The sequence below is a fragment of the Pelobates fuscus genome, chromosome 3 (genome assembly GCF_036172605.1).
Source record: "Pelobates fuscus isolate aPelFus1 chromosome 3, aPelFus1.pri, whole genome shotgun sequence".
NCBI classification, from domain to species: domain Eukaryota; kingdom Metazoa; phylum Chordata; class Amphibia; order Anura; family Pelobatidae; genus Pelobates; species Pelobates fuscus.
The window spans coordinates 384,069,078-384,091,561 of NC_086319.1; the positions used below are offsets into that span (position 1 = coordinate 384,069,078).

Genomic DNA, 22,484 nt, shown 5'->3' on the forward strand with positions numbered 1-22,484 from the left:
CCAAGTATAACAGTACCTCCCATGTACAGATTTTATGGTGTTTTGGAAAATTAGAGTTAGAAAAGTAACAGTTAAAAATGTAAAACAGAATTAAATCAGAATGCACATTTCCATAACATAGGGCAGTGAGACTCCTCCCACTTCCTCTTTCTTTGCTGATTACCTCCCAAGTGAGTCTATTCTAATTATATATCCTACCAATGTTTCACTGTGTCTCTTTTTAACTATGGTTAGTTTCTCATCTATTTATTCTTTCAGCCTTTGTCAATCGCGTCACCAGCTTTGTTTCGCGGCCGCAACCATTTCTGTTCATATCTTTCCTCACAAATCTGCTAGGCTGCACTTTGCATTTTTTTCGCCTTTTATTCCCCTGTTCCACATACTTTTATTGTTGCACATTTCGCCTCCTCTACTGGCGCAGGTGACCGTTTTCTTTGGCGGATTTGATGCCTTTTTTTGCTCATTTTTTCCACCCTTTTGTTTGGCTGTGTCTGAGCTTGCCTACAACAGTTCCTGCTGCACACCTTACTTTTCAGCTTCCACAACTGTTTCTGACTGTTTCAAGGTCAGCCTTTTCCATTTTACCTTCTCATTTCAGAATCTGATCTGAGGTCTTTACTAATTTCCCACTTCTTTCTTCCCTTTTTATTTCAGGTTTTCGGTTAAACCTAATTGCTCCACTGCCCCGAGGTGCCCCTGTTTTGGCCCAGATTATCCAATTTGCACAGGATGACCTCCTCATATTTTACCAGTATTTCTATTACTATATTGGTGATAATCTCACTCTTGTGTTTAGGCATCAGCGCCCTATGTGTTTTGGGTGACCCCCACTTAATTACTATAACTTTGGGGGGTGACTCTGACTTCTGTCTGCATTATACTCTCCTTATTATTGGTGACCCCCCCTTACTTGTACCAGTTTTGTCTACTTTGTGGGTGACCCCCTAGACTATTTAATAGTCTCAATAAATATTCAGTTTGGGTGACCCCCAACTGTTACTGGGTAGCCCCCACTTATATTTGGATAAATCTTAATTGGTTTATTTCTACATTCATTTATTAGTTTCTTTAGGGCCTATATTTTATTATTTAATAATATGCTGCCCTTATTCTCCTGTTCAGTTTAGTTTTAATTACTCAGGGCACAAAATCCATTATGTCTGAATAACCAGACCCCTCTTTCACTGCCGAGCTTAATGCCTGTTTTTTCTCTGCCATTGCAGAATCTCTCCCCAGGGCCGCCATCAGGGGGTGACAACCATAACGGTTGTCACGGGCCCGGCGGTCCTGGGGGGCCCGGACTGCTTTGGCAGTCCAGGGCCCCACAATTACTCTCTGCACCTATATATAGCGATGATCGCTATATATAGGTGCAGCCGCGGGCCCCCCCGCTCCCTGTATCCGCAGAGGGGGCCCAGCGAGCTGCAGCTTTACTTTCCAGCATTTCCTCGCTCTAACTCCCGCGAGACGTGCGGCCGCGCACACCACGTCTCGCGGGAGTTAGAGCGAGGAAATGCTGGAAAGTAAAGCTGCAGCTCGCTGGGCCCTCTCTGCGGGGGGCCCCACAATGGCACTGGACCGGACCACCAGGGATCAAATAATCTTCCCCCCTCCCTGAACCAGGTAAGAAACAGGGAGGGGGGGAATAACTTTAATTACATTTACATGCATCCACAACACTAAAGCATACACTGCATCCACTGCACTTACACACACACTGCATCCACAACACTAACACATACACTGCATCCACAACACTAACACATACACTGCATCCACAACACTAACACACACACTGCATCCATAACACTAACACATACACTGCATCCACAACACTAACACACACACTGCATCCACTGCACTTACACACACACTGCATCCACAACACTAACACACACACTGCATCCACTGCACTTACACACACACTGCATCCACAACACTAACACACACACTGCATCCACTGCACTTACACACACACTGCATCCACAACACTAACACACACACTGCATCCACTGCACTTACACACACACTGCATCCACAACACTAACACACACTGCATCCATAACACTAACACATACACTGCATCCACAACACTAACACACACACTGCATCCACTGCACTTACACACACACTGCATCCACAACACTAACACATACACTGCATCCACTGCACTAACACACACACTGCATCCACTGGACTAACACATACACTGCATCCACAACACTAACACATACACTGCATCCACAACACTAACACACACTGCATCCACTGCACTTACACACACACTGCATCCACAACACTAACACACACACACTGCATCCACTGCACTAACACACACACTGCATCCACTGCACTAACACATACACTGCATCCACAACACTAACACATACACTGCATCCACAACACTAACACATACACTGCATCCACAACACTAACACACACTGCATCCACTGCACTTACACCCACACTGCATCCACAACACTAACACACACACTGCATCCACTGCACTAGCACACACTGCATCCACAACACTAACACACACACTGCATCCACAACACTAACACACACACTGCATCCACAACACTAACACACACACTGCATCCACTGCACTAACACACACTGCATCCACTGCACTAACACATACACTGCATCCACAACACTAACACACACTGCATCCACAACACTAATACATACACTGCATCCACAACACTAACACACACACTGCATCCACAACACTAACACACACTGCACCCACTGCACTAACACACACACTGCATCCACAACACTAACACACACACTGCATCCACAACACTAACACACACTGCATCCACTGCACTAACACACACACTGCATCCACTGCACTAACACACACACTGCATTCATTACACTAACACACACTCTGCATTCACTACACTGACACACACACTGCATCCACTACACTGACAAAAACACACACTGCATTCACTACACTGACACACACACTGCATTCATTACACTGACACACACACACACACACACACTGCATTCATTACACTGACACACACTCTGCATTCACTACACTGACACACACACTGCATCCACTACACTGACAAAAACACACACTGCATCCACAACACTAACACACACACTGCATCCACAACACTAACACACACTGCATCCACTGCACTAACACACACACTGCATCCACTGCACTAACACACACACTGCATTCATTACACTAACACACACTCTGCATTCACTACACTGACACACACACTGCATCCACTACACTGACAAAAACACACACTGCATTCACTACACTGACACACACACTGCATTCATTACACTGACACACACACACACACACACACTGCATTCATTACACTGACACACACTCTGCATTCACTACACTGACACACACACTGCATCCACTACACTGACAAAAACACACACTGCATTCACTACACTGACACACACACTGCATCCACTACACTGACAAAAACACACACTGCATTCACTACACTGACACACACACTGCATTCATTACACTGACACACACACTGCAATTATTACACTGACACACACACTGCAATTATTACACTAACACACACTGCATTCATTGCGGGGGAGGCTGGTCACGGGGGGGGGGGGGCTATGATCACGTCCAACAGACTATAGAGGGTTACCACCTAGAATTGACGTCCTTTCCCGTTCAGGGCACCCCTCCACGGGTGATCCCCATGTCAGAATCACACCACGATCTCATCTCTTCGGAGATCAGGGAACTGCGGGCCAAGAAGGCTATCGAGGAAATCCCTCTAGATACTCCAGGTTTTGTGAGCAACCTGTTCTTAGTGCCGAAAAAGGGAGGAGGCGTTCGCCCGGTTATAAACCTGCGAACCTTGAATGCCTTCGTCCAATATCGACACTTCAAGATGGAGGGCATACATTGCCTCAGAGACCTACTCCTTCCCGGAGACTGGATGGTCAAACTAGATTTGCAGGACGCGTATCTGACAGTCCTGATAGCGGCAGAGCACAGAGATCTGCTTCAATTCCGGTGGGGGACAAAAACTGCGTTTCACATGCCTTCCCTTTGGTCTGTCCTCCGCCCCCTGGTGCTTCACAAAGGTACTGAAACCCGTGGTTACCTTTCTCAGACTACACGGGGTCCGACTTATTATTTATCTGGACGATATCCTCCTGCTCTCCGGGACACGGTCCCTACTGTTAGTTCATTTAACATGGACCCTGCATCTCATTCAGAACCTCGGAACCTGGTGAACTGGAAGAAATCAGTTATAATACCTTACAACAAATGGAATTCCTGGGATTTCGAGTTGACTGCGTTCGACAGATTCTATGCCTCCCGGCAGAAAAGATGTCCAACATCAAAAAAGAGATAAGACGACTTATGCACCGGCCGGACATCTCCCTGCGACAACTGGCACGGGTCATTGGACTGTTGGCGGCCTCCATCCAGGCGATCTTTCCGGGACCGCTTCACTACTGGGCACCACAGCGTCTGAAAGCTACCCGCTTACGAAGTGGCCACTTATACGAATCCCACGTTACTCTGGCCGTGGAATCCAGGGAAGAACTGAACTGGTGGTTGACCCACATGGAAGCGTGGAACGGAAGAGCGATCTTCGGTTCCACCCTGGACCTGGTGATAGAGTCGGACGCCAGCTTACATGACTGGGGCGCGAGCTGCGGCTCCATATCCACAGGAGGCAGATGGTCCACCGACGAATTGTTTCTACACTTAAACTCTCTGGTACTGCTAGCGGCCTCATTCACCATTCGCAGTCTCTCACCCAGGGGCATCTCATGCTCGATTTTACTCAAATTGGACAATGTCTCAGCAGTACGGTATATAAACCATCCAAGAGGCACCAAGTCACGCATCTTAGCGGTCTTGGCTCGAGACTTTTGGCATTACTGTTTACAGAACAATGTGTCATTGGAACTCCCGTTACCTGAGGGACTCGGGAGATTGGAGACTTCAACCGAGTGTGTTCCACAAGATTGCTCACTTATGTGGACCTTTGAGTGTGGACCTGTTTGCGTCCAGACTGAACACGCAACTGCCTCAGTTCTTCAGCTGGCGACCGGACCCGGAAGCCATGGCAACCGATGCATTCCTCCAAGATTGGACCAAAGGCCGGGCATATGCCTTCCCTCCATTCAACCTGATTGCTTGTTGCCTGGCGTACCTCCGATGCTTCAAGAGCTCGATGGTCCTGATAACCCCATGTCGGAGGTCCCAACCTTGGTTTCCCCACCTATTGGAAATGGCAATCGATCGCCAACGGTTGTTACCAGATCACCCATCTCTCCTAACCAATCCAGACGCGGAGAGTCACACTCTGATAGTACAAGGGCTCCTCCGTCTCATGGTGTGGCTCCTTTCCGGGGACCCTGGGAAATCACAGAGGTTTTGAGCACAACTACACAACTCCTGGCAAATGCATGGGCACCGGGAACACGACATGCCTTTATCAGTGGGCCAATTGGTGCTTGGAACGATCATTGGATCCTGTATCAGCCTCTGTGAAATTGGTGTTGGACTTCCTGACACATCTGTTCGAATCAGGCAAAGCCTTTTCGCACCGTCAACCTGTACGGACTCCCACTCGGACAGAACCCCTTAGTCTGTCGTCTGTCGTCTGCCTAAGGGTGTTCGTTTCTCACGTCCTCCTACATCTAGATATGGATCCTTTTGGGATGTCAACGTGGTATTCAAGCTCCTAGATGGATGGCCCCCTAACTCAGAATTGTCATTAAAACAATTGGCGGCAAAATTGCTTATGCTGTTTTGTCTTCTATCCTGGAAGCAAGTGTCCGACGTAAGAGCTTTGGATTGGCAGGCCCGCATGTTCACTCTGGAAGGAGTGTCATTCGATATCTCGCGGAGAACGAAATCAGCAACTAAACTACCCAAGAATCACAAATCTACCCAATCTATGCCTGATGCTGTGCCTAAAAGAATACGAATCTCACACTTCTGCTCTACGCCCATCTAATGACGGACCTCTGTTCATCTCACTGAAGAATCCACATCTTCCTGTACCTACTCCTACACTTGCGCGTTGGGTCAAATGGTTATTGGCTTCGGCCGGGATAGATGTCTCGGTGTTCTCATCCCACTCCGTCAGGGGTGCTATGGCCTCTAAGGCATCGGCGATTGGATGTCGATTGGAAGACATCTTGAAGGCTGCAGATTGGTCTACGGACTCCACATTCCGGAATTTTTATTTTAAACCTATCCAACATTTTTCAGATAAGATTTCAGCTCAGCTTTAAAAGAGCATAATAAAAAAGCCTCCGTGTCTTTAATAAAATTCCAAGATTTTACTATTAACATGACGTAAAGTCATGATTTTATTAATGACACGGAGGCGAGTATTATTCCCTCCCTCCCTCCCTGGGTGGAGTTTGTGGGATTCACATGCCTGTCAGGATTAGATTGAGTCTGCCTCTATCCTCATACCTTACATGTTGGAACTTTCCTGTTTTTTTATCGGATATTGAATATAAAGACTAGATTATCACGCTAATTTTATAATATATTTTCATGTCTGATAATGTTATGACTATGGTTTTTCTCCAGACCTAAGTAACCATACATATAATGTGGTATGTTACAACCAGATGTCAATCGAGATATTACCATATTTCTCCTCTCTTTTAGCCTGAATACTTATATCGGAGTGATAAAGAAGATTTAAAGGACGGCTCTACCGTTTTCCAATAAGGAAGGGATGTATGACTGCTATCCGATGTTACAGTTCCGGTTCAAGTTCATTGTGGCGAAACCAGCATCGCCACTGGGCATTGGAGAAGACTGGTTGCCAGCCTCCTGCCCTGTGACTATGGCCCCATGTTAAAATGCTTGATTTTCCCCTGCAAAGAACCAAAAGCCGGGTCATTCTGTACTTTCCCTATGTGAGCAGTGTTTCCCCAGATAGCTATGCCATGGAGCCCATTCGTATAACGAAAGACTATGTAAAAGACTTTGGCTCCATGGCAATTGAACTGTATGTATGGGATCTGAGCGCCATTCAGTCATAATGTGCACTCAGATCTAAGCTATATGGGGATATGTTGAATGTATATGTTTTATGCAATAGCTGCACAGTTATATGTTTTTATGTATTTTATTGTATTTTGCTACCATGTGGCTAATGGAGTTTTGCCTCTGTCCTTGGAGATAATTGGATTACTTCCCAATTATCTACATGATAGAAGACTCTGTGGAACTGGTTTGGGGCAGAAAAGCCATGCTTCATTTGGTCAAATAGGACTTTCCCTTAATTTTTTTTTTTAATTCTTTATTTTTATTGTGCAGGTGGGTACAGAGTATAGTCATGCGCCACAACAGCGTTCAATAATATGGTAACATAGTAAGATTAAACAGTGGCTTTGTTTAAAGGTATGGTAAATTAAGTAGTTTTCTCTATGTAATAACAATCTATTCGCGAGTATATATGCTTGTATCATCCTAACTGCTCTGGCACGTAGAATTACACTTATGAGAGGAAACAGTGATCTAGCAGGAACATGCTGACTATTGTGATAGAAAAGGACTGGTTACTTGCTGTTTGCCCTATTGCTCCAGAGGCTATCTATTTCACTCATTGTAAGTTTACATGCTTGCAACCGGTATGTCTCTGAATAAGTGCCTTAGAGTTAACGCTTGGTAGGTCACGTTATGGTGAGGTAACCAGGTCTTAGACATAAGAACAACAAAAAAATAAAGCTTGAACTGATAACATAAATGCCTATAGGACATAACATGCTATGCTAGTGTCTATGTTAGATCAAGTGTTATTTATGGGTGTGCGTATTGAGTGGCAACGTAAGGTTAATCATAAGCATTTGCATCAATATCTGTTACTGTCGCTTTAGATCTTTAAGGTGAGACAGCTTAAACATGGTAAGCCACGCTAAATGCGACAACACTGTTAGTCTTAATTATATATAGATGAGAAATCTGCATTGTATATACTGCCGACAGATCTGATCTACAATAACACAGGTTAGGTATAATTCTGAGGCTCATTATAAGTGTGATTGTATGCTGGCTTTGCATTTATAAGATACACTCCAATTATAACGATGCATGGCTTAAGAGCCTGTATGTAAAGCTATGTCAGCGTGAGAAGAAAGTTAAAAAAATAAATGTTGAAAAAAACATAGCTAGCAAAATCATTTAAGCATCAACTGGTGGCAAAGAGAACTGGGTCAGTTAGTCATACAGCACTGGCAATGTAGGAGTGATCTGCCCTGGCAGTAAGCCTGGCATGCCAGTACAGTCAAGCATTCATTCAACTAATTCCCTGGCTGGGCTGTAAGCTTCCATGTGAAGACAGTTCGTGCAGGGCTGCCAGTGGCCCGTCAGGCGACAGGTGCGGTATAGTTGGTTTTTGCTGGTGCGTACTGGATCGTCTGGAGGGTCTGGGCTTCACGCACCGGGCCTTGCCGATGTCTAAGGGATTACGTTTTGGTTCCTTCACAGGGTGTCCCCTGCGCTGCAGCAGGGTCTTTTCTCCCAACGGGTTAGGACCGAGGTATTGCCGCTTGCACCGGAGTTTCTGCTTTGTACTTTGTGTTGTCGCGTAAGGGTCTCCTCTGTGCTGCTTGCTTTTATTGATTTGCCTGAGCCGTGTGTGTGGATGGCTTGGTGGGAAGTGAGGCTTCTTCGTCTTCGGTGGCATTGACCAGGCGCCATGGCGCTGGGCCGCTGGCCGCCGGTTTGGCTGTAGTGTCTGCTCAGGGAGGTCAGTGCTGTGTGGCGGGGCAGGTAGATATAGCCTGCTCTCCAGCTGCTTCCAGAACCTTTTAAAATGTCTGTTGATCCTCACCAGGACGTCTTGTGCAACATCAGTGGGGCTCTCAGCTTCTGTAACTTCCGCCATCTTAAGTGAAGCTCTACTCTCTCGCTTTGCCCACGAGTTGCTTTGGCTTGCTGTGGGTCGTCTCCGCTGGGTGGACCGGGATCTCCCCCAGTGGTCCAGAGGGGGGGGGTAACGGGGCTTGCTCAGATTGTATGTATCATCGGAGCGTCTCTGGGTCAGGAGAGCGGCCGTCTCTCCCGCCCGTTGTGAGCTAGGCCGCACTGTCGGTCGCGGTACCAACAGATTTTGCGTGGGTCTCTTACCCTCCCACTGCATACCCTCTGTGGTAGAGAGCTTATGTGAGTGTGGTATCGTTGTTTGTTTCGCTGGGTACCGTCTTAGATAGCCTATATCGCTATAGTTTAGCGGGATCCCTTGAGAGACACGTCTCGTCGCCATGATGGTTAGGCCCCGCCCCTCCCTTAACTTTTTAACCCCTGTATGGAATTGGCTGAATTTTGACTATGTTTATAATTAAAGTGAGCTGAGTTCGAATATGTGATTTTTATGTTTGTGGCATGTATATTTTGGAAGTTATTAATATTTGGTAAAAACTGTATTTCTCTGCCTGTGATAATTATATTAGCCATTGTGTTCAGTAATCATATCACAGGCAGAGGGGAGGATTTTGTGTGGGAGTGTCTGTGTGTATTGTACGGATTGATTGGTTGTATTTCAAAACCCTGTGGGCAGTACTATGTTTGTGGATTGGGAATAAAAGAGGCTGTATGTGCCAGTACAGTCAGTTCTGCTTGACCTCAAAACGAATTGTCATCTCGTTATTGGGGGAATTGGATTGTATGCTGTTTACAGCATTCATATGCTTGAGAGCATTCATATGCTTCTCCGGTTCGGTGGTTGTGGTGTCTGCTGCAGTGCTTGGCGTCCTCAGGAAGCGCTAGGAGCATCCTTCAATGGAGGTACCCAGTAGGGGTGCCCGTCGATCCGTTACATTCATCGTTCGGTTATTGGCTGGTCTTCGGATCGCTACAGAAAGAGGAAGAGAGTTCTACACCTTATATCCTGAAGGGGGTGGATACTGATTAGTAGCACTGTTGAATATGCTAATGTTATGTTGTTTTTCTCTTTTATATACATTTTTTCTCTTCGCTGCTGAGGGAAAATGCAAGAAAGAGAAGCATAATAGGAGCCGCCGTGTCATTAATAAAATCATGACTTTAAGTCATGTTAATAGTAAAATCTTGGAATTCAGATAGACTTTGTGTCCGACCTGCTACAGGAGAGTCACCCCTAAATGTTTCAATCAGACAATGCAACATTGCAGTTTGAGCTCTGAAACCACAGAGACAAAGTAGCTATTGAGCCAAAGGCCTCAGCAATATCTTCCTAGTCAGGAAAAAATCCAGAGAATTATGTCCGGTCATTAATTTAAGAGACCTAAACCTATCCGTCATGTATCAGCAGTTAAAGATGGAAGGCAATGATCTTTTATGTGACCTACTATGCGAGGGAGTCCTGAAGGATGCTTACCTCATGATTCCAGGTTCCCATTCCCATTGGTGTTACCTACAATTCCTTTGGTAGAACGACCTCTGGCAATTCACCTGCCTCTCTTTTGGTCTCTCCTCCTCCCTTTAGTGCTTGAACAAAACGTATGAAACCGGTTATGGCTCTCAGGGCATGAGATCCATCATATACATCGACTACATGCTTTTCATGGCTCAGGACCTGGAAACTCTTCAACGACACACAGAAATGACCATTGCCCTTTTCAGAATCTCGGGTTTGTAATTAACTTTGAGAAGTCTTCACTTCTCCCTTCACAAACTGTCCATTTTCTGGGTTATCAGAGTTTCTGGGTCTCTGTTCAGCCTTTCTCCAACTCCCATCCTCCAAAATAAAAACCATCAAGAAGGACATTTGAAGACTACAATGATCCCCTCGCATCTATCTTCATGACTTGGCAAAAGTCATAGGTCTCTTATCAGCCTCCATTCATGTCATAATCCTGAGTCCATTACACTACAGAGCGATGCAACGCTTCAAGACTTATTACCTGCAGAAATCTGTGTCTTACATTCAACTAATTTCTCTGACTGAGGAAGTCCCCTTAGAGTTGGATTGGTGAATCCAAAATATGGAAGCATGGAACAGTAAGGGATATTTGGTTCCCAACTGGATTTCATCCTAGAATTAGATGCTAGTCTCTCCTGCTGGGGCGTGACTTTACGCATCAATTGCCTCAAATTGATTGCCGGCTCCTTTGCGGTTTGTAGCTTTGCAAAGGATACCTTCAATTGCTTGTTGGTTTTTTGGATGCGCAACCTTTCGACTGTCCATTACATGAATTGTTTACGAGGCTCCTGTTCCAAACACTTCTTGGACATGACGGAGGAACTCTGCCAATCATTTTCCTCATATGAAAACTGGTGGGGCACCGCCCCAAGTGCCCCCATGGCTGAGCCTCCACTAACAAAATATATATAATTTTTTTTTCTGTGTATTACTTTTTCCATCTTTCTCTGTTTATATTAATATTATTGGACATATTTCTTCCTGACAGATTTACTCTGCCGAATTTGCTCCGTGTGGATTGGCAGGAACCCCTTCGAGCAGAGTATCTCCCGGGTTTGGACAACCTTGTGGCAGACTTGTTCTCTCGTCACTTCCTTTCTGACATTTTCTCATCAGCCGATTGGTCTAGGGAATCTACTTTCTGTACTTTTTATTTCCGACCCTCTTCTCATGCATCTTTTCTTTTAATTCCTAGGAATTAAACTAGCAAATATGAAACCTCCTTGCCATAAAATGAGGGATTATTCTAGCTTTAGTGACTGAATAATCTAAATTGTATTAAAGACAGGAGGCAAATACCCCCTCCACCCTTTTTTTTTCCACACTATACTTTGGATTTCATTATTTCTTGCAGCATCTCCACTGTTTCTGTTGCTTGTTTCCTGGTCTGATATATGCATTCTGAGTGGTTGATTCTGTTTTATACCTTTAATAGTTTCTTTGCTACATTCTTTGTTTACATTGTTTACAGAAGGTTAAGCAAATATTCACCTCCTTTCTGTAATAAAATTTAGATTATTCTGTCACTAAAAGTAGAATAATCCTTAATCATTACTCCCACATGAAAACTGGTGGGACAATGCCCCAAGTGCCCCTATGGCTGAGCCTCTTCTGACAATATATATATATAATTTATTTAATGTTTACATATATCAATTTTTCCATCTTTCTCTCTTTATATTTATATTAATGGACATATTTCTTCCTGACAGATGTACTCTGATCCTGCCCAATTTGCTCCGTGTGGAGAGTGAGGAGACCATCATTTTAGATAGACAAGGACACAGTTCACCATTTGATGCCGATATTGAGATCCAAGACTTTCCTCAAAGAAAATTCTCCCTGGCTAAGGCCAATGTTTCTCTGAATAGCTCCAACAATTACCTCGGGACAGTGAAACTGATGGTAAGGAGATAGAGAGAGAGAGAGAGACTGCTGTCAATAGAAAGACCAAGATGCGGACATAGCAAAGATTATGCCTGTACCCTTTTTATGAAGTGTTTACACTGTCAGGGTTATTTACTAAAGTGAGAATTCAAAGGGAATTTCAAATTAATTTTCAAATTTCAAATTTAAGGCCAAAGTAGCAAAAATGGAAGCATAGCTGAATTAGAGTTTTTCCAGTTTGTCTATTTTGACCTTAAAAGAGAGATTTTACCTCAACACTTTTTTTTTTTTAATATAATGATCCTTTCACCAAGTTTTAATAGGAAATATTTTAGATGAAGTATATGTAAAAAAAAAAAAAAAAACATGAATCGCTATCTTTAGTATGTGACAGGATCCTTCAGCCATATACATGGGCCAGACAGTGTTTGAATTTGACAGTAAGCCGATCTGATGGTGTCACTGCTCTGCAGGGAGTGAAACAGAGATGACCATAGAGCAGGAGAGCCCAAGCGGTAGATCCCCAGATGTTTTAAAACGACATCTTTCGTTTTGCTTTGTCATTCTAAACGCATTTTAAGGGCATGCAAAGCATCTTGGTAGTTGTAGGTCATCTGAGGATCTACCTTTTGGGCACCCCTGCCATAGAGACTATCAGGGTTTTTTTTTTTTTAAAGTCCATCCGGGTGCAGATGGGGCCATTCAGACTGCAAAATCCGGACGTTGTTAAAGGAATTAATTAATGTCTGGATTTAGTAATTTGGTCTGGATTTCAGCTGTCAAAAAAAGCAGGCAAAAGATGGCTGCCTGCTAGATCAACAGCCTGGCCCTGCTCCCCCCCCAAAAAAACGGCTTTGCACCACAACCAACTTTAAATTATTACGGCTTTTGTCCCCGACCACAAATATAAAGGCTGCAGCCTGGAATTGTGAGAGGTTACCCAGCTATTTAAACCCAGTCAACCATCTTACCTGGGTCGTTGTCACTCAGTTTATCCCATCCCTCTTTCTCATATTACTACATTGGTTGGCCATTTTTATTTACAGGCCTACTCGGACGTCGGTTTCGGCACACCACAACCGACTTTGCACCATAACCAACTTTGCATTATTACGGCTTTTGTATCTGAAAACAAATATAAAACAATATAAATGTATTGTGGTTGCATTACCTGCAATTTTAGTTTCATAGGCTTTACGTTCGGTTTCAACTAAAAAGTGATCCCATTTGTTCATCCTCTTCTTTTGTGTATAGTTTTAGTTCATCCTTTGAAACCCTCATCCATGTACATTGTCATCAAAACTACATAAATATTGATGGGTTTGTGCATGTGCTTTAATGATTACTGTTTTTTGTTTTGTTTGATGCGTTAATGTACATTTCTTATATTATTGTAAGCAGTTTTAAATGGAAGATGAGCAATTATGATTATTTTAGTTCATTAGTTAATTTTCTCCATAAGTTCATGTTTCTCTTTCTTTGCAGGTTCCTTCCAAGGATTTGCTAAAAGACTCAAAGAAAAAGCAGTTTGTCTATGTCAATGTGAAGTCTCCCCAATGTACGCTGGAGAAAGTTGTCCTTCTGGTATTCCAGAATGGATACATCTTTATTCAGACTGATAAAACCATCTACACCCCAGGATCTACAGGTAACCTACAGAAATCTTCCAAATTCCTGGTATGGAATCCACATTTGTCATTTAGGAGGAAGGTGGCAAATTCCACCTGTTGGAAGACAAGTATACTGAACAAAATTGTAAACACAACACTTTTGTTTTCCCCCCCATTTTTCATGAGCTGTTCTCAAAGATCTAAGACTTTTCCTATGTATACAAACACTTCTCCTTTGCCGAGATAATCCATCCACCTCAAGATGCTGATTAGACAGCGTGATTATTGCACAGGTGTGCCTTAGGCTTGCAACAATAAAAGGCCGCTCTTCTTTCATCCACAAATCTTAGTTGGTTTAGTATGTAATCCAACCAATATCAACCAGATTAACCAGATTACATTGCCATTAGCCTTGTGCATGATGAGAAAACTAACCTTGGTTGAAACATTTTTCCCGAAAACTGAATTTTTTGGGGGGATTTATTGGCGCTATGGGCAGAATTCAAAATCAAGACCCGAAACGAACATGCTCGGCCATTGTGCGCTTCGGTTGGTTCATGATTTGTGTACTTTTTAACTCAGAGTTCAGAAATTCGACAGATCATCCGGTTTAATACATTTGGATGAATTGCAGTTTGGCCAGAGACGTATTTCCAAGTTGGCATCATATTGTAACATGTTTCTCTTTCTCTATATATCTATTCTCAGTCATGTATCGGATTTTCAGCATGGACCACAATTTGAAACCATTGTCTAAGGCAGTGATCATCGAGTTCCTGGTAAGACAAAAAAAAGTAAACTCTCAATGCCAGTAACATTATTTACTAAAGTGAGAATTTAATATGAATTCAAAGTAAAATTCAAATGTAAGGTCAAAATAGCCAAAAAAATTAATTCTCTTAGTCTCTAAAGTCTGATTTGACATTCATTATGAATGATCAATTTAGTAAATAACCCTGTTAGTGTAATGCGGCTAGTTTAACTTGATTTTGGACTGGTTTTCATCTGAGGACAAGTAAATAATCTGTGAGTTTATTCATAAAGCTTTGCAGTTTGCAAAATGTGATCGTAAATATTTTAGTTAATTTGGTGCAATTCATTTTTATTCAGTTCATCTGAAATTTTAAATTAATATTTAATTGTTAACAAAGTTTAGCAAAGGGCATCAAATGACACAGATTTTTCATTTACAGCCAATATATTTATTTATATGGTAAATTAAATTGGGACATATATCTATATTTTAACAATTTAGAACAAATTTGCAGTATTTTGAAGAACAAGGGTTTTGCTGATTTAGCATGCTGTCAATTTCATGTTGCCCTATAGTGGTTAATTCCTTATACCTCAAGCTACTGGAAATTTGTTCAGTTTAGGATTTGGGAATTAGCGAGTGCAATTTCAATAATTATGTTGATCAATACTACTTTACAGCAGCCATAGATATCTTCCTTAAAGCAAGATTGTAGAACGCTGGTGGGGGACAGGAAGGTTTAACCTTGCCTAGTTAGTCTCCTCAAACTCTCTATTCAACTGAATATTGTTTAGAACATAAAACTCTGTAACAGATCAAAATACAAAGCTCGGAACAATCTGTCCTGTCTGTGTTTTCTTCTGTTATTGAATATATTTGAACTTTTTTTTAAATTTGGGTAAAATCGGTACTTTGGAATTTTAAGTTCTTGTCATGAGTTGTTTGATTGTCTGAAGTCGCCTGAATTTCTGCATTTAATACAACGACTGCAGACTCTAAATATCGAAATCACATTCCTTTGATTTAAATAAGATTTGAATATGCAGAAAACACATTTTTTTTTAATTTATTTATCATTAACTATAACTACATCATATGTCTTGCCTGTGGTGTAACACATACCTAGAAAATTCAAAAGGGGAATATTAACTATTCCTTAACCACACCAGATAAAAAGAAAACATGTGTTTCAGCCTCCGATGAAAGCCGTTCTCAAGGTGTACCATGTAGTCTGTTTCACAATGGCTTCAGCATATGTTGTATTATATATTAGCTAGATATCCTTTCCCATCCTCAGACCCCAGATGGGATCACTGCAAAGAGAGACACTATCCATCACAAGAGCCAATCGGGTATTATCTCCCAGGTTTACGTACTGCCTGAACCCGTGAGGTGAGAATTACTTGCACACGCACACACACACACGAATGCACACACGCACACTCTCTTTCAAACAATGCATATCTCAATGACTGGGTTTAATTATTCATGAACAGTACATGTATACATACATTCTTAAAAGAAAATATAGTAATAAATCTGTGTCCCTGCACCTTTGGATTTGACCCAGATGTAAAATATGAAAAATAATTAATGCATGTTTTGAATCTATTACACAATTCATTATGTTTGTCTTTAACACTACTTTATTTATATAATACTGCATTTATTTATCACGTTTGCAGTTTGGGGGTTTGGAGTATCTCTGCAAAGTATGAAGACTCAACTGAGCAGAATTTCACCACAAACTTTGAGGTGAAGGAATACGGTAAGAGATTCTCATTCAGGGGACATGGTAAATATAATAATAAATGCTCAAGGTATTACAGACAGGAGGGAACTATGGGATATGGAATCTGCCCCAACTCCCCCTCCCCCACCCCCCCACAGTGGAACACAGTCAGGAGGGAGAATAGGACATGTAGTCTATCTCTCACCAAAAGAGGATGCAGGTAGGATGGAGCTATAAGACATGGAGTCAGTTCCTCCCATCACTGGGTGACTCAGACTAGAAAAAGTCAGGGAACATGGAGACTGTTTTCCCAGCACAGGATGTTACCGAGAGGTGGACACTTTGGAATATGTAGTCTGTCTCTCCCAGCACAGGGTGACACAGACAGGAGGGAGCATAGGTCATGGAGTCTTACTATCCCAGCACAAATTGACAAATGCAGGAGAGGCATAGACCTATCCCTCCCAGAAGAAAATGACATAGACATGAGGAATCTACAGGATAGAAAATCATTTTTTAAAATTAATTATTATTAATAAAGTCATGAAAAACAAACACAAGTGGTATATCCAATAGTAGTGGAAGCTCAAAATGCCTGAGCTACACCTTAAATCCCCTACACCTTAAATCATATATAACACAAACAAGTTAGGTGGAGCAAATAATATACTTTTCTCGCTTCTGAATGTATCTAGCAATGTTGAAAAGATAGAGGGGTATATAATAGTGCATATATATTTAAAACATACACATATTTCGAGTTTAAGAAACACACTCACAAGAGTAGAGCCATATATTAGACCTGGCTCTGGTGTGGATATCCTAAGGACCTTTTTGGGTGATCCAAATCCCCATGCAGATAGTCTGGAGGTATTCCAATATTCTCCCAGATATCAACTGCAGAATTCAATTTAATAGATAAAAAAAAAACAATGGATAAAAGAAACGGAGATTGAACTCTTAATAATGTCCAATATAGTACCAAATGCGTTTCGCCGGTTGGGGCTTCCTCAGTTGGTGTGGATAATGCTGCTATGACTTTAGTTTCCTTACATGTGACTTATTATTAAAGTCATGCTCTGAGCACCATACCTGTTTTAGTGCTTAGTGTGTGCTTAATTGTTCTTGAGTCTCTGAACTCAAATAAAAAATATAGATAATAGAAATGTGTTTTTGATGAATAAACTTTACATATTAGAATTTTTTCACTAAACAGTGAGTTTATTGACAATCTTTCTTCATTTTGCAAATCTCAATTTTCTACCAGTTGCAGTTCAGCCTATAAAACCCTTGCATCTTGTCTCTGTAATGTGGATTCTTTCATTTTCCGATCACAGCTATTTGTTTTCCTCTTACAGTTATTCCCAGTATTGCGGTTTCCTTGTTAGTAAAACAAAACTTTTTCTACATAGACGATGACACATTTCACATAAGTATTAAAGCTAAGTGAGTATTGGCTCTTATTAAATACAGATAATAAAACAAGTGTCGGAAACAAGCTGATACTTTATGATTTGACAGCTGTGCTCAGCGGTATATTTTGTTTTTGTGCTGTCCTAGGAAAGACTAAACTCGGGCGTGTCCTTTATATAAGACCAACCCCTTCCTGTCAAGGCCATACCTCTTCCTGTTTAAGTCCCACCCCTTCTTCTGTAAACTCCACCCTTCCTCTTTATGCTCTACATTTTTCTTCTTAGAGCTCCACCTCTTCCTCTCTGTACATTAAACGTGGATAACGAGTGCTTATATTATGTTGTTTTGTGTACCATTTCAAATGTTGTATCGATTATTTTAAGAGGTAATCTTTAAACAAAATAATGAAAAGTGTAAATTACAACATTTTTACAAAAATCAGTCATTCATGTAAACTATTTTATATCAATCACAGACACTCAAATTGGTTGATTTAGCACGTGGCCAGTCCAAGTGGGCAGTAACGCCACACCAAGGCTTCAACCACTGTTGCTCTACACTCATGCACCATTTGTGTCATTCATACAAGACAGTGCCTCTGTACATATCAACACATCCAGTCTTCTATACTTCTTTAGCCGTAACGCACACAATCACAAACCATTCACTCCATACTTACATCAATCAATCCATCATGAAACTGACATGATGAGGTTTTTGAATAACTTAGATAACTTTAATGAAACAAATATATACATATTTACACTGACTGTCTGAGTGTTCCACTGCTGGATACTCTGCAGACGTGTTTGTCTAATAGCACAGATCGTCTTTCACTAAGACAAGTCATTTGTTATCTCCTGATAGCAGAATGACAACAGCCTTTAGGTAAACTGTTCACTCACAAGATGGAAATAAAAGAGTCCTATGTCCCAAAATTAGCTAGGCTAAAAGGGCAAAAAAGGGCAATCTTGGCACTGCATATGTTTGAACTACATGTTCTACAGCAGGCATAGGCAACCTTCAGCACTCCAGGTGTTTTGGACTACACTTCCCATGATGCTTTGCCAGCATTATGGGTGTAAGAGCATTATGGGGGATGTAGTCTAAAACATCTGGAGTGCTGAATGTTGCCTAACCCTGTTCTATAGGCTGACTTGACATCATGGAGAATATAGTGCAAACACAAGTACAAGCTACGGTCAGGTATCTTTGCCACTTAAATCTGAAACTGCAGAATTAACAAGGAATTTTCTAATTTATTCCACAGAAAAAGCCAAATATGGGACATTATTTCAACTGAACAATTTTTAAAACTATTTTGACCTGAAATTTGAAATTGTGTTGTTAATTATCTGCAGTTGCTAGTTTAGAATATAAACCCCATGGTTATAATACTATTGAACTGAACTGATTCTACAATATAAAGAACACACTGACACCAGAACAAAAGTTTAAAATGGTTAGGGTATGAGTATGACAGGATTGGAGGTTTTAAAGGGACAGGGTGAGTGTGGCATGGTTGGGGGGATGAGTATGACACAATTGGAGGTGGTAAAGTGATAGGGTTAGTGAGGAAGGGTGACGGCGGGTGGGGGGTGACCGTATGATTGAGGATGAGCGTGACAGGGTTCGGGGTGAGTGAGATAGTACAAGGGAATGTGAGTGTCACAGAATTAGGGGAGTTATAGTGATAAGGTGAGTGTGGTAGAGCAAGAGCAGGTGAGTTTGGTATTGTTGCAGGGGTTGGTGTGACATGATTAGTACTATTTAAAGTGAGTGTGACTGGGTGAAGGGGGTTAGAGTGTGTAGAGAGGATGACAATGTGTGTTGGCTTCTACTGATATAGAGTGGATATTTGGGTGTTAGCATTCTCACACTGTACAGAATGTATCTTTCATCTTTATAGTCTCCTTTATGGGCAGCCTGTGGAGGGAGAGGCCTATGTGTTGTTTGGATTGATGAAAGACGGTGAGAAGAAAGGAATTCCAAACACTCTGCGAAGAGTTTCGGTATTATATTCTCACCCCATTTTATTTCCTTTCATTTTACTGTTCCGTGGCTTGGTTCCCTAATGATCATGTTTGAGTTCATTGTCCTGCAGCCCGTACTGGGCTATAAGTGAGTAAGAGGGCTCTTTGATCGATAGCCCACCAAGGCTGTACCCAAGTAATCCACTAACCTGTCCAAGTTTCCTGTTGCTAATTCGCATCTCTGCTTTTATATCTTAACACACCACTACATTACTTTTCTACACTCCATCCTTACATGTTCCTCACATCCTTACTAATCTTGTGCCTTTCAGTTTGAAGATGGTGAAGCAGAATGTGAGCTGAAAAGAAAAGATCTTATCCGTTATGTACAAAAACCAGAGGACTTACTGGAGTTTACCTTGTATGTGACCGTTACAGTCATCACTTCTTCAGGTAGGTATCAGTGGTGACCTCCTGCAGATTATCCATACTCAGATCTGTTCCTATTCACTTTAGTATGACACATTACAATATGGGTATGACATAGTATAATAATAAACTAAATTAACTATGGAAGAACTTAGTAGTTCATGTTGAAGTGTTAATGGAACACTGTAGTTTAAGGAATGTATTCCTAAAGCTACATCCCTAATGACCCTTGTAATTTAGCCCCAACCCCACCAATGCAAATATAAAACCAAAATAAAAAAAAAATGAAAACAAATTACTTACTGTTTATCCAGCATCGACTGTTCCTCGGCATTGCCTTCTCCTTGATGGATGTTCCAATATAATGCTCCTCATAGCATTGTGCACCTGAACAATGATTCTCAATGGCCGCACGTGATGGCACAACGCATGTACGCGTGACGACACAGTATGTTACGGTATGAGAACCGGGAAGTCCCAAATTTCGTACCCAGTGGGCTTGGAGGCGTGGCTTGAAGCTGTGCATTTATGCCCTCTAATTAGTTTACTACAGTGTTTTTGGGGGTAGGTGAGGGAGGGTTAAAAATTAAGTTGTAAAAGTGCCTACAGTCTTTCTTTAATTACCTAAAGTTTAAAGTTAGTATATGTTTACTTTGTAATTACTTTTCAACATCAGCTCGCCTTTAACGCTGTATTTTTCAAAGCAGGGATAGGTAACTTTTGGCACTCCAGAAGGGACTACATCTCCTATAAGGCTCTTACACTCGTAATGTTGGCAATGCATCATGGGAGATTTAATCCACAACATATGGAGGGTCCTGGACAGCCCATCCTTGTATTAAAGATTTTTTAAAATTCTATAGACAAAAATAAATATTGACTATTTTTGCATAAATTTTTTGGTTTTGAATTTCAGCTGGATTTAATGCCAACCAAAATGCGAGCAGCTGGATTCAATAAGTAGGTAGACTGCTCAAGAGATAAAATCAAAACAAAAATAAAATGCTGATAAATGTGCTTTGGAAGCATATGTATTGTCTTTTTTTATTACTAACCTTTTAAGGGGACACTGTAGAGTGAGAAATACATATTCCTATCTCTATAGTCTTAATTTCCCTTGTTATCTCCAGGGCCCCACCCCTCCATGTAACAAAGTGAAATAAGAAAATAGTTTTTACTCACCTGCTCTTCAGCGTGGAGTCTCTCCCTCTGTGCTGTCGGAGCCTCCTCCCTGTGAGATGTTATCCAGAAGTTGTGCACTCAGGATGATGGTTCAATCCAGTATTCATCATAGAAGATCATTGGGGACTGTAGGTTTGCAGTGACATACCTATAATTCTGCCCTAAAGATGCATTGCATGCAATGATTCTTTATGACAGACCATGGCAGCACTGAGCATACATGTGTGACGTCATGATATGCTTGGGTATGATTTCCAGGAAGTAACATTCCTGGCTCTCCTACCTAGAGGGCTTGGCTTAAGTGAATACAGTATTCCTTTAACATTAACTAAATAAAAGCCTATGGGGTCTATATAACCCTACATTAGTTCAAGTGAGGTTTCATACCTCCCTCATGCCCCCAATTACCATGCCTTTGGTGGGACATGTCTACCAAACAAAGAGCAGGCAGTGCCTGCTCACTGTAATAAATTAATAACAACTAGGCAGCTCACTGATAACATGCAGGAAATATGAAACGAGACAAGAGAAGTGAAACTTGTCAATTAAAGAGCCTGAGATTGCATGTGGGAATGCTTTCATAATGACTTTTCCCACCATGCATGCTTAATCTGTGTAGAGCTCTTGGGTTTGCACTTTTAAAAGCTCTTTGTACCACACTATCTACCCAGACACTTTAGGGTGCTGGGCATGTGTTTGCTGTTGCCTAACTTGCTCAGTGGCACTGGTGGTATTATGCCCATATTATGCTCAGTTCTTGAATACACTTTTTTTCCCCAAGGGCTTGTTTCTTATTAAAAGTAAACTTCTGGCTGGCAAGTCTTGCAAGTCTATACTTCCAAATATTTAGGAGAGTTCCCCAAAGCAACATAGCAGTTCTATTGTATCTCTTGATAGAAAATCTCTTTGTTGGTCATGCCCACTTTTTTTTTTGTTACCATCTTCTTGGGCTCCTTTTTATATCACTGTAGGTAACCATTGTCTGCTTGCACTTTGTTTGTTGTCATTATTGTATCGGGAGGTTAACTCCAATGCAACACATGTTGTCGTGTATCTCTAACTAGAGGACAGAATACGATTACATGTTGT

The 22,484-nt window shown here is 41.8% G+C and overlaps 1 protein-coding gene across 1 annotated transcript in view; it reads left to right on the top strand.

The window, feature by feature from the left end:
- Nucleotides 1–12,237: 12,237 nt before the first annotated feature.
- LOC134603554 (venom factor-like) overlaps nt 12,238–22,484 on the top strand; it is a 77,988-nt gene continuing 67,741 nt past the window's right edge. The window contains 8 exon segments of the mRNA XM_063449639.1: nt 12,238–12,320; nt 13,788–13,950; nt 14,621–14,691; nt 15,964–16,058; nt 16,352–16,434; nt 17,757–17,844; nt 19,721–19,823; nt 20,117–20,237. Of these exon segments, the coding sequence (XP_063305709.1) occupies nt 12,318–12,320; nt 13,788–13,950; nt 14,621–14,691; nt 15,964–16,058; nt 16,352–16,434; nt 17,757–17,844; nt 19,721–19,823; nt 20,117–20,237 (727 nt within the window). The 5' untranslated portion in view covers nt 12,238–12,317.